Genomic DNA, 13,256 nt, shown 5'->3' on the forward strand with positions numbered 1-13,256 from the left:
AATATTTAAAAAGATAAAATAACATAGGTAAAATGTCATTCTGGGCAAATTTTCTGGCCAAAAGGATTTTTCCAATTTCAAAACTCTCTTTCTTTTTTATAGTTCATGTCTCGTCAAGATATATCAACACAAATTGAGACGTCTCCGAAGAACTACTTCAAAAATTGATAGGATCATTCAAAGCAGACTAAGGAGTCAAACAAATGAGAGATTGGGGGAATTCCACTCTCACCTTACTAGTAGTAATAATCCAATTTAGAGTAAATAAGAAATTATATGATTTAATAATGAGTAAATTTTAGGCTTAACAAACATAAAAATTATATTTGTATGCTATAGTTATAGTTTGTATAATTGCGCTCCATAGCAAATAAAGTTTGCTATGACTATTAATCTGTATTTTCGGTATATATATACAATGTATTTGTATATTTCGGTATATATATACACACTATATTTGTATATTTCGATATACTTATTCATAAAAATCTGCCATGTCTTGATCTGTATATTTCGGTAATCTGTATATTGATTTGTATACAAACTAAAACATAGTAATTGTATATAAACAAAATTACTACATATATACATAAAGAGATTATACAAGCATGTCTTGNAGTAGTAATAATCCAATTTAGAGTAAATAAGAAATTATATGATTTAATAATGAGTAAATTTTAGGCTTAACAAACATAAAAATTATATTTGTATGCTATAGCTGTAGTTTGTATAATTGCGCTCCCTAGCAAACTTTATGTTTGCTATGACTATTAATCTGTATATTTCGGTATACATATATAATGTATTTGTATATTTCGGTATATATGTACACTATATTTGTATATTTCGATATACTTATTCATAAAAACATGTCATGTCTTGATCTGTATATTTCGGTAATCTATATATTGATTTGTATACAAACTAAAACATAGTAATTGTATATAAACAAAATTACTACATATATACATAAAGAGATTATACAAGCATGTCTTGTTATGTATAACTAGGAAAAATATACAAACAATAAATTGAATTTGTATAAACAAACTAAAAAAATAGTAATTGTATACCGAATGGGTAATATATACAAACAACAAATTGAATTTGTATAAACAAACTAAAAAATAGTAATTGTATACCGAATGAGTAATTGTATACCGAAATGGGGTAATTGTATACCGAACCAGATGACCAAAAAAAAGGAATGTTTGTTGCGAATTACAAATAAAATAAACTATGAGTATAACATTTAATTTGAATTAATAGTTTGTTATTTCATACAATATTTCCTTAGTAAATATACGCATAATCCTATAAATTTAATTTTTATTCCCAAAAATAAAAATTGACTTGTGCACAGGTGGCATTGCATAGGATGGGGTCTCAAGTATATCTACACGAAATTATTGAAGTGTGAAATTCATTTCTAACTGATTAAAGCGTGAAATTCATTCATAGCTAACCACTTTCATAATGAACCCTAGCTGCTACTCCTATTAATGGCAAAATTCCTTCTCTGGAAAAACAAGAAAGTATCCACATTTATTTCAACACTTCTCATAAAGAGAAATTGAAATTTAATTTTGCATTTCCCCAATTTCATCACCAATTGCAGAAGCTTTTTATTGCGCAGTATTCGAGGTAAGGTCTTGTTGTAACATTAGTAGCTATAGACTGGTTTTTGTTCCTTTCTAATGATATACTTGGTGTTCGGGTCTCCATTAATTTCATGGGATACTTATCAGCTACTAACATCAGGTAGCTTTGTTAATCAAAACTAGAACATATGTTTTGTTTCTGCTGGAATTTGAACCTGAAACGTTAAGACAGATGAAAAGAAATTACCTATTATTTTTGTTTCTGCTAGAATTTGAACCTGAAACGTTTAGGACATATGAAAAGAAATTATCTATTATTTTTGTTTCGGCCGGAATTTGAACTTGAAACGTTAGGACATATGAAAAGAAATTACATATTATTTTTGTTTCTGCAGGAATTTGAACCTGAAACGTGAGGGTTCTAAACCTACTTTACTGACCACTAGGTCACGTCCTTTGGTTGGGTGTGGGCATTGGAGTTGGTAGAGGAAGACGTAGGTAAAAAGGAATAAAGATCGTGATAATTTGATTCTTTATTGTTGTAATGAAAAGAAAAGAAAATGGAAATTTAATTTGTTGTTTTTACTTGAGGTATCTCAAGAGAACTATAGGATAAAGGTTTGTTCTTTAAATGAAAAGAATCAATTTTTTTATCAGTAAATTGGAAAATGATTAGGAATTTAGGATTGACTTTAAATGTGATTTACAAATTAAAATAGTTTTTGTTAGTATTTGAAGTTTGCTTCATTGTATGCAGAGGCAATTGACTTACAAAATCATGAGTTACTTCCGGGCATTCTTGAACAGTCCTGTTGGTCCTAAAACAACTCACTTTTGGGGTCCTATGGCCAACTGGGGATTTGTCATTTCTGTATGTTCCTAACCCCTGCTGATCGTTTTCGTTAATTTATCACTGTTTTTTTAATCTAATACTGAAGTCTCTGAAATTTACTTGAATTGATGTGTTAGGGAGTGATGGATTCACAGAAGCCCCCTGATGCAATATCTGGCAACATGACTTCAGGTGAAATAGTTGTAGTCTTTACATTTTTAGTCCAAACTACTCGAACAATGGTTGATGTATCCTTGTTTTGAATGCAAAAGAAAATGTCTCTAGCAGAAACAATGGTGGATCCAGTATAAGCTGTGAGTTTGGCCAAAACTCTGCTTTGGACTCGAACCTCATGTATATATGTGGAAAAAAAGAAAAATGTCTCTCGTAGAAACAATGGTGGATCCAATATAAGCCGTGGTTTGGCCAAACCTATGGCTTCAGACTAGAGCCTCATGTAAATATGTGGAAAAAAAGTGTAGATAGGATTGAATATATATTTCAGAACCTGCATTTTTAACTTTGCTAGAACTTTCAGCGTTTAAATTTTGGATCCTCCACTGCTCAAAACATAAGTTTTTGGTACATCAACACCTTCTGGTGTGCTTTGCTTTTGATCCTGCATAAATGATTGTCTCAGTTTCAGACCATTTATTGAATTTTCTTGCTTTTGTTTCTTTGGCTGCAGTGCTATGTGTGTATTCACTATTGTGTATGAGATTTGCATGGATGGTACGTCCTCGCAATTATCTTCTTCTGGCTTGCCATGCTTCAAATGAGTCAGTGCAGCTCTATCAACTCTCACGTTGGCTAAAGCATCAGCGGTATGTGTCTCAGTTCACGAGTGCATAATAATCCATACTAACATTAAACAGAAACAACAATATTTGAACAATTCAGTTGTAGTTACTAGCAAGTTCTGCTACCAGATTAAGCGTTTAACCAAAGTTATGAGCGCCTTTTATGTAGATCCGTCTGGATCAACTTTCCCTTCCCTTTATTAATCTGATCTTCATGCTGTGTTTTCCTTTAGGTACTTGTCTCAAAAGGAAGAGAACGTTTCTTCATGACGTAAAGTTCCGTTCTTCTCATCATCCATCAATTCGACAATCAAAAAAGAAATTGTATCATACTGCAAAAGAGTTGGTTATCTGTGTGGCATCGATTGTACAACAGTGTCAAATGGATGGAATGACGCAAAACGGCTGACAGACGATAGCTCTGATGTCTCCTATCGATCTGATAATGGAGCACCAGGATATTAACAATTCAACTATGATTAGCTTGAGTTAAACATTTATGTTACAATTTGCTACTATTATTGTTCAATGGCACATGCTCCTTATCGTCTTGCTTTCTGGATCTCGTATGCTTCTGTTTAGTTTTGCAGTAAAAATTGATTGTTGTAACACCTTGATGGAGCTTTTTTTGTTCCTGTATTCATCAAAAGCTACATAAAAGATCATCAATCGACTATGAAGTGATGTTCAAGTGGTGAAAATTTAGTTTAAAAATTTATTATTCTCGAGTAGAAAGTCTTTTCCTGACCAATTTTACAAAGAGAGAATAAATATTCAGAAGCCTAGCAACGATTACAGGGAACCTATATCCTGCCCTTTATTTTTATTGATAAAGGAGGTAAATTCGCAAGGTAAAAAAGCAGAAGTTAAACCATTAGGTAAGACCGGAAGTTAAACTATTAGGTAAGACTGGTACAATAGATTTTTGTGGTCCGGCCTTTCTCTATATCCGCGCATAGCAGAAGCTGTTTGGATGGTATTATTATCTAATAATCCTATTTTATCTTTTTCTCTTTTTTTTTTATAATAATAATGTTTACCTCATACCCTACTTATTTTTGTAGCCTTTGAATTATTGACGTCGCACATCATCTAATGATGAAAAATGATACAATCTATTTATTCAAGTGATATATTCATCAAAATATAAAATACAATGTAATACGACACATTATGAAATGATATACAACTATTCAAATGAGGTTGTTAAGGTCATACTTGTTCCTCTCCAAACCCTAAAACCTGCTCCTCCAAACCATCATACGTCAATTCATATTTGAGGAAGTTTTGATAATTTCCACAAAATTTATGAAAAAACTTTTGAAGTTATAAATTTTGCCTGAAGTTTAGCATATTACTTGTGCAAATAAATTTCTGTAATACGCGTCAACAGATTATCTTATCAAGAACAAATTATAAATATCCATATTTGAAGTTTATATCTGAATTTAGATATATATGTTTGAAATTAAGAGTAGTTTTTTGAAGTTTGAACTATGCACCAATCTTCATCCTTGCCAACATTTGCACATTTTTTCAATAATACATACTTGATTTAAATTCACTTTTCGTAGTCAAAATTCAGGATCCACTTCTTCAATCTTGCAATAATAATTTTTAAGTAATCAATTAATTTTCTCTATGAAATCTTATAGAGATATATATTGGAATTATTTCTTATATGATTCTGAATCTCTGAGAGACTTGGAGTCACGTATTAAATGGGCTTATCTCATGAAATTTTTAGAAAACAGCCCAACGCAGAGTCAAGGGCCCAAATACTTCAAAAAGGCCCAGTAAAAATGAACACAGCCCAATTAATTTTCCAACACTGTTATAACCAGAATATATTTCAATATAACACGAAAACCCTAGCACCCAAGCAGACACCTTCTATCAGCAGCTGCAGGGGAACAGCAGCATCACCGGCAGCCATGGTTAGTTAGTGTGTTAAACCGTCCAATTCTCCGATTGAGTTCTGTGTTAATCCTTTTTGTTTTTTTTTGTAGGTGAAGTATTCGAATGAACCAGAGAACCCAACCAAATGTGAGTACTCAATACGATACATACATTTTCTGTTTGTGGCATTATTTAAGAGTGTTTATATGTGTGGGTTTTTATTTGATTGTTTACTGCTCTTGTATCAGCTTGCAAAGCCAGGGGTTCGGATCTCAGAGCTCATTTCAAGGTGTGTGATATGTATTTTTATGTTATATTTTGATTTTGTGTGATTTTTTTGCTTCGCAACTTATTAGCGTCTGCTATATTTATTTTTGTTGTTGCGTTGTGTGGTTCAATATTGCGATTGCATATCGAGCTTAACTTGTGTTCTCAGCAAGTTTTTTTTTCTTGTAATTATATTCAAGTAAAATGACTTGCCTTGTTGAAGTAAATGTATCCATCAATTAAGTAATAGGTAAACATTTTTTGACAGTTTTGTTATGCTTTGTTAAATGTGTGTTAAGCTGATAATTTCAGCTAAACTACATATGATAAGCATATGGAGGCTCTGTTTGTTGGTAAATGACACTGTGTCGTTTCTGTTTGGGATTAGTGTATGCAGAAGAGGGTGGTACCATGCAATTTGAATGATGGTAATAGATGTATTTGAAGCATGTATCCAAGTTTGTTCACAAAGTANTTTTTTTTTTTTTTTTTTGTAATTATATTCAAGTAAAATGACTTGCCTTGTTGAAGTGAATGTATCCATCAATTAAGTAATAGGTGAACATTTTTTGACAGTTCTGTTATGCTTTGTTAAATGTGTGTTAAGCTGATGATTTCAGCTAAAATACTTATGATAAGCATATGGTGGCTCTGTTTGTTGGCAAATAGCAATGTGTCGTTTCTGTTTGGGATTAGTGTATGACAGAAGAGGGTGGTACCATGCAATTTGAATGATGGCAATAGATGTATTTGAAGCATGTATCCAAGTTTGTTCACAAAGTAATAGGGTAGATGCACTTTTTTTGTCTTCTGGTCTTGTGTTTGTCACTGTTCAGTGGCTCTGATTATTTATCACTACCATTGTATAATATTCTTGCAAAAATAGCAAGGAGTTCACCATCTCAATCAATCTCTGATAACACAAAACTCTGCCTTGACTACTTTTATTCAGAATATTGATTCTTCTGTTGACAATTGGTTCTCTAGGATCAATATTCTTTCTTCTGTACACTTCTGAATCAGTTGGAATGAAATATAACAGTTCTGTATCAGTTGGAGTGATATTTAACAGTTCTGTAATTTTTGATGGTCATTCTGATCTTTGCATGTCTTCCTTACTCTAATGTGTACTTGTTATCTATCTCTAGAATACTAGAGAAACAGCACATGCCCTTAGGAAGATGCCTTTGAACAAGGCAAAGAGCTACTTGGAGGATGTTCTTGCCCACAAACAAGCCATCCCCTTCACCCGCTTTTGTCGTGGGGTTGGTCGCACTGCTCAGGCAAAGAATCGCCACTCAAATGGACAAGGACGTTGGCCTGTAAAATCTGCAAAGTTTATTCTGGATTTGCTCAAAAATGCTGAGAGTAATGCTGAAGTATGTCCTAATTTGTAGGATAATATTATTTCGCTCGGTCCTTTGCTTTCATCTTTTCCCTAAAGATGTTGCTTTCACCTCAATTTAGGTTAAAGGTTTGGATGTGGATTCACTTTACATTACTCACATCCAAGTAAACCAAGCACAGAAACGCCGTACATACCGTGCTCATGGAAGAATCAATCGTGAGTGCTCCTCTTATTTCCTGGATGGTTCTTAGTGTAGTTGAGGATATGCATTACGATTTTAACTTCTTGACCTTTCTGCAGCTTATATGTCACATCCGTGCCATATCGAGCTGGTATTGTCTGAAAAGGAAGAATCTGTTAAGAAAGAGGTATAGTTTCTGTCTGTTTCCTCGTTCTTCCTCATAGTTGATTCTCATAACTTGAGTACATGGTGCCTACTTTATAACAGTTGCCTTTGCTGTTCATCAGTCATCTTTAGATCTTTTTGTTTCTGCCATTATGTTGTCTCAAGTATGTTCTTTTGTAATTATCCTAAATATTTTTTTATTCATGCAGCCTGAGACTCAGTTGGCTCCCAGGAAGACAAAGGCATCTTCTTGAGGGGAGAACGAATCCCTAAATTTTTGAAAGTGTAATTTCAATATTCCTGTAGCCTTGGTGTCGGAAGAATTTAGTGCTATTTCAAACATTTCTTCATAGAATTTAGTATTTTTGTGTAATTTTACTATTTCGGAGCTTAAATTGGGTTGCGCTTTCTGAGCATGTTTATGAGGGAATTTTGGATTTCTATGGTCTTGCTTTTTCTAAGAATGAATTGGGATGTTAGTAGTATTCAGATTCTTACGGTGGGGAATGCACAAAATTTTAACTGTTGATGATGAATTGCTCTAGTTCTTATCTATGATGTTTTATTAGTGGCTTGAAATAAGTGTAGATTCTGAACTGATGCTCATTTAGAGGATCACTTTCAAGGCTTCTTATAAATTAATCCACAGTGATCTCGTCCTATGTTCCTTATCCGATATCTTCAAAAAATATGAGAAAACCTGGTTTCAGGTTTAATGTGAGTTTCACCCGAAGGGCAGAGGCTGTGGCAGAGCTTGTAGTGGTGACAACCGACAGGTTAACTTGGGGTTCCCAAAAAAAAGGATTAGTGTGAGAATTAATCTATTGGAGAGCCATTCAAATTACTGTATTTTACTGCATCACTTGGTGACTTCGTAGTGATTATACTATTGTTTAGGTACGATCCAGCACGAAATGTAGTGATAAAGTATGTTCTCTAAATTTAAATTAAGACAAAACCTTCAATTCTAACTTCAGTACTTGTGGGAGTTAAATGTAATAAAATTAATTTTGAGAAAGTTAAATATTAGCTAACAAATGGAGAATTAGCTAAAGATGATTCGACAGTTTTAAGAAAATATTATGGAGGATAGTAGCATGTCAACAAGGTGATGCTCTACTTAGAGAAGTATTTTTAGTACGTACAACCATAGCAAAAAGTATTATAGTACATGTACGTCATCCTTCCTTGAAATGAAACTTTTATGCTCGAACTAACATTAAAAAGAGGTTGCACATCTTATTTAAGTTAATGTTCCTAATGACATACTGCTGCATCGTCATGCATATACCCTCCTACAGTCTAAAAAGAAGCTATAATATACAAAATCCTATTTGCTTGAGAGCTTTTGACAACACAAAACGCAAGTCAAATAAACAGGAGCTTAGTGCACCGAGCTATTTTTTTTTTTTAACTATCAAGTACAAAAGCACTAGTAAATCACATTCATCCTAGAAAAGGAGGCTGAGTTGTTTGAAATTTGTTTAACCTATTGACTCCTTTATTTCTGCCTCAAAATGTTGAAACTTACAGCTTGTTTGGATGGTTGTTATCTATAGTATTGCATGGTGTGTTAGTTTAAATATAATATTTGTTTTTATTGTTATTTAAATTTTATTAGTATATTGTATCGATAAATCCATTATAACGTAATGATAATAAGTCACATTTTATGTAACAACCGACTTGGCGTGATTGTGTCGTTACTTTTTTTTTTTTTGCATTTTGTATTTGCTTCTTATCTTATAGTCCTATTTTATCTTTTTCTCTATTTTCTATAATAACTCCTATCCCATACCTTATTTTTTATATATTTATCATTCAAATTGTTGATGTGATATTATGTAAAGATGGAAAACAATATAATCTATTCAAGTGTTGTATTCATCAAAAATAATAAAATACAGTATAATACGACACATCAGGTCGTACTTGTTCTTCTCCAAACCCCAAAACCAGCTCCGCCAAACGGTCATACTGGTTCAATTCATATTTGAGGAAGTTCTAATAGCTTTCACAAATTATAGATTTTCATATTTATGAGACAATCTGTGAAGTTATGAATTTTGCTCAAAATTTAGCATATTACTTGTGCAAATAAATTTCCATAATTTGCGTCAAAAGATAGTCTTATCAAGCGGCCAAACTTCAAACATCAATAGCTGAAATTTAAAATTTAGATATACATGTTTGAAATTAAGAATAGTTTCATGAAATTTGAACTATGCACCAATCTTCAACCTTGCCTACATTTGCACCTTTTTTCAACAGCACACACTTGATTTAAATTCACTTTTTATATTCAAAATTCAGGATCCACTTCTTCAAACTTGCAACAATAATTTTTAAAATGATCCTTTAATTTTATCCATGGAATTTTATATTTATAGGAATTGCTGGAATTATTTATTTTATGATTTTAATAGGATTTGATTCAAGCATTAAACTTCATTTGAATTGCAATAAATTTGAAACACACAACAATTGTACAACAACTAAAAAAAAATAGAACGAAGAAAAAAACGGAGGAGCACATTTATATGAAGTTTGCTTACACTTGCCTACGAGTTTAGTAGTCTCACCGTCCATTTTTACTTGTCCATTATACTATTTTAGAATGTCCAACAATATTTGTATTTAATAAGAATGATTTGGTAAAATTATCTTTATCATTTAGTGCTTTTTAACTGTGCCAAATCAACTATGGACGGCGGTTGTCGAAGAGAAGATTATTTTGAGAAACTTGACTACAAGTTAAAGGAAAAATTACAGAAATCCCACCTTTTAGTTTACTTATTATCATTATTCCCTATAAGTTTTACAAATCTCCAAAATCCCTCATTTTTGCACATCAGATTAGTGTATCTCGTGCATCAGATTAGTGTATCATGTATAGAATGTACATCAGATTAATGTATCATGTATAAAATGTAATGTAATATATCTTACTTAACGATTAATGTATCTCGCGCATCAGATTAATGTAGTAGCGCTTATATTATCGTATCTCGCGCATCACATTAATGTATCAGTCTTATATTATTATATCCGTTTGAAGGATTTTTGTAATTATAAACTTTTAAGGATAGATTGTAATTTTACCTTAAAAGTATGTGATTTATGTAATTTGCCCTTAGTTAACTGAGAGCATTCAAATGGGCTCATCTCATGAAAATAAAAAAAGCCCAACACAAGTTAAGGGATCTAATGAACACAGCCCAATTAATTTTTAATACTTTTATAACTAGAATATATTTCAATTAACACGAAAGCCCTAGAACCGAAGCAGACATCTTCTATCAGCAGCTGCAGGGGAGCAGCATCATCACCGGCAGCCATGGTTAGTTAGTGTGTTAAACCTTCTAATTCTCCGATTGATTTCTGTGTTAATTCGTTTGTTTTTATGTAGGTGAAGTATTCGAATGAACCAGAGAACCCAACCAAATGTGAGTACTCAATACGATACGCACATTTTATTTTTGTAGCATTATGTGAGAGTGTTTATATATGTTGGTTTTTATTTGATTTTTTAATGTTCTTTGTATCAGCTTGCAAAGCTAGGGGTTCGGATCTCAGAGCTCATTTCAAGGTATGTGATATATATTTTTATGTTAAATTATGATCTTTTGTGATTTTCTGCTTTGCAAGGTATTCGTGTCTGCTAGTTTTGTTGTTTCGTTGCGAGGTTCAATATTTTCATGGATTTTTTGCATTTGTATATTGTTCATAGTTGTTACTATGCTATAATCAAGATAAATCGAATTTCATTTGTTTGTATCAGCTGTATAGCTGTTTCCCTTAATCTGGATTCAGCAAGCATGTTTTTTGTGTTGCCTTGTGGTCATAAAAAATCACTTGCCTCGTTTAAGTAAAGCCTTATTTAAGTAATGTATGCATCGACTAAGTAGTAGCTAAACAATTTTTGACAGTTCCGTTACTTTTAAAATAATGTGGTTTAAGCTGAGCTGTTTCAGCTAAAATACTTGTGATAATCATGGTGTCTCTGTGGTTGTTGGCAAATAACGGTGTGCTCAACTCTGTTGCAATTAGTGTATGACAGAAGAGGGTGGTACTATGCAATTTGAATGTTGATGACAATAGCTGTATTTGAATCATGTATCTGAGTTTGCTCACCAAATTAAAGTGTAAATGCACATTTTTGTCTTCTGTTCTTGGTAGTTCACTGGACTGCTGAGAATGCTTGCACTTTAGACATCTAAGCTCTGATATTTTCTCTTGCCTATCTGCCATGTATGAGGCTCTTAATTAAAGAAGTTGCAGTTCCACAGACCACTTTGCTTTAATAATTTCATCAGGGCACTGCATTAATTTTTAGACTTTGATTCTGAGAACGCTGTGTCAGTTTTCCTTTGTGCTCTTCGCTGTTCAGTGGCTCTGATGATTTATCACTATCATTGTATAATATTTTGCAAAAACAAAATATAATACAAGGAGTTCGCTATCTCAATCAATCACTGATAGCACAAAATTCTGCCTTGACTACTTTTATTCAGAATATTGATTCTTCTGGTGACAATTGGTTTTCTAGGATCAATGTTCTTTCTTCTGTACACTTCTGCATCCGTTGTAATGATATATAACAGTTCTGAATCAGTTGTGTGATATTCGACAGTTCTGTAATTTCTGATGTTCATTCTAATATTTTTTTGCCTTCCTTACTCAAATGTGTACTTATTATCTATCTCTAGAATACTAGAGAAACAGCACATGCCCTTAGGAGTTGGAATGACACATATCAGTTCTGTATCAGTAGGAGTGATATTTAACAGTTCTGTAATTTCTGATGGTCATTCTAATCCTTGCATGTCTTCCTTACTCTAATGTGTACTTATTATCTATCTCTAGAATACTAGAGAAACAGCGCATGCCCTTAGGAAGATGCCTTTGAACAAGGCAAAGAGCTACTTGGAGGATGTTCTTGCCCACAAACAAGCCATCCCCTTCACCCGCTTTTGTCGTGGGGTTGGTCGCACTGCTCAGGCAAAGAATCGCCACTCAAATGGACAAGGGCGTTGGCCTGTCAAATCTGCGAAGTTTATTCTGGATTTGCTAAAAAATGCTGAGAGTAATGCTGAAGTATGTTCAAATTTGTAGGATTATATTATTTCCCTCGGTCCTTTGCTTTTGCTTTTCTCTAAAGATGAGTTTGTTGTTGCTTTCACCTCATTATAGGTTAAAGGCTTGGATGTGGATTCACTTTACATTACTCACATCCAAGTAAACCAAGCACAGAAACAGAGGCGCCGTACATACCGTGCTCATGGAAGAATCAATCGTGAGTGCTCCTCTTATTTCCTCGATGGTTCTTATTGTAGTTGAGAATATGCATTACAATTTTAACTTCTTGACCTTTCTGCAGCTTATATGTCACATCCGTGCCATATCGAGCTGGTATTGTCTGAGAAGGAAGAATCTGTTAAGAAAGAGGTATAGTTTCTATCTGTTTACTTGTTATTCCTCATAGTTGATTCTTATAACTTCAATACATGGCGTCTACTCATGTCAGTAGCCTTTGCTTTTTCATCAGTCATCTTTAGATCTTTTTGTTTCTGCCATTATGTTGTCTCAAGTATCATATCTTTTGCAAGTATCATGAACATTTTTTATTCATGCAGCCTGAGACTCAATTGGCTCCCAGGAAGACGAAGGCATCTTCTTGAGGGGAGGAATGAATCCCTAAATTTTGGAAGTATAATTTCAATACTTATAGCCATGTTATCAGAGAAGAATTTAGTGCTATTTCAAGCATTTCTTCATAGGAATTTGTGTTATTGTGTAATTTTACTATTTCGGAGCTCAAATTGGGTTTTGTGCTTTTTGAAGCATGTTTACGAGGAAATTTTGGATTTCTATGTTGCTTCTTTTTTTCCCGAAGGTTGAATTAGGATGTTTATGGTATTCTGACTCTGAAAGCTGGGAATGCATGGAACTTCTAACTTAACTGATGATGATGAAGCTGACTTGATTGCTCATTTAGAGGATCAAATAATAGTGTGTTTTAGAAAGTTCTTTACACAATTGATTAAACCATCAGTAATACACAAGATAAGACTAAAGGATATGAGAAGCCTTTTGTGAATGGTTTGTAGTTCATTTATATTTTTATGTGTGTTTCTTTCATTAATGTAGGTGTATCTTTTTG

General features: G+C 33.0%; 3 protein-coding genes across 6 annotated transcripts; all 3 read left to right on the plus strand.

Annotated features, from left to right (window-relative positions):
- The first annotated feature begins 1,434 nt into the window (after positions 1-1,434).
- LOC125872161 (mitochondrial pyruvate carrier 1-like) lies at positions 1,435-3,555 on the plus strand. Of its 3 annotated transcripts, none has more exons than XM_049552845.1 (6): positions 1,435-1,644; positions 1,997-2,099; positions 2,359-2,472; positions 2,571-2,625; positions 3,122-3,257; positions 3,467-3,555. In XM_049552845.1, the coding sequence occupies exons 3-6, from the start codon at positions 2,380-2,382 to the stop codon at positions 3,501-3,503; spliced, it is 321 nt and encodes a 106-aa protein (XP_049408802.1). In that variant the 5' UTR covers positions 1,435-1,644; positions 1,997-2,099; positions 2,359-2,379; the 3' UTR covers positions 3,504-3,555. The 3 variants fall into 3 exon arrangements, with proteins under 3 accessions (XP_049408802.1, XP_049408803.1, XP_049408801.1); XM_049552846.1 differs by having other exon boundaries at positions 1,997-2,095; XM_049552844.1 differs by lacking the exon at positions 1,997-2,099 and having other exon boundaries at positions 1,436-1,644.
- Positions 3,556-5,068: 1,513 nt separating this feature from the next.
- On the plus strand, positions 5,069-7,578 carry LOC125872160 (60S ribosomal protein L17-1-like). Its single transcript, XM_049552843.1, has 7 exons — positions 5,069-5,170; positions 5,243-5,279; positions 5,381-5,421; positions 6,548-6,778; positions 6,867-6,963; positions 7,048-7,115; positions 7,303-7,578. Exons 1-7 carry the CDS (start codon positions 5,168-5,170, stop codon positions 7,345-7,347), a joined length of 522 nt encoding a protein of 173 aa, XP_049408800.1. The 5' UTR covers positions 5,069-5,167; the 3' UTR covers positions 7,348-7,578.
- On the plus strand, positions 5,071-12,982 carry LOC125872159 (60S ribosomal protein L17-1). 2 transcript variants are annotated; one of them, XM_049552841.1, is made up of 7 exons: positions 5,071-5,170; positions 10,503-10,539; positions 10,642-10,682; positions 11,960-12,190; positions 12,287-12,389; positions 12,474-12,541; positions 12,730-12,982. In XM_049552841.1, exons 1-7 carry the CDS (start codon positions 5,168-5,170, stop codon positions 12,772-12,774), a joined length of 528 nt encoding a protein of 175 aa, XP_049408798.1. In that variant the 5' UTR covers positions 5,071-5,167; the 3' UTR covers positions 12,775-12,982. The 2 variants fall into 2 exon arrangements, with proteins under 2 accessions (XP_049408798.1, XP_049408799.1); XM_049552842.1 differs by lacking the exon at positions 5,071-5,170 and adding an exon at positions 10,346-10,433.
- Positions 12,983-13,256: the final 274 nt, after the last annotated feature.

Source organism: Solanum stenotomum, chromosome 8 (assembly GCF_019186545.1).
Source record: "Solanum stenotomum isolate F172 chromosome 8, ASM1918654v1, whole genome shotgun sequence".
Classification (NCBI taxonomy): Eukaryota; Viridiplantae; Streptophyta; class Magnoliopsida; order Solanales; family Solanaceae; genus Solanum; species Solanum stenotomum.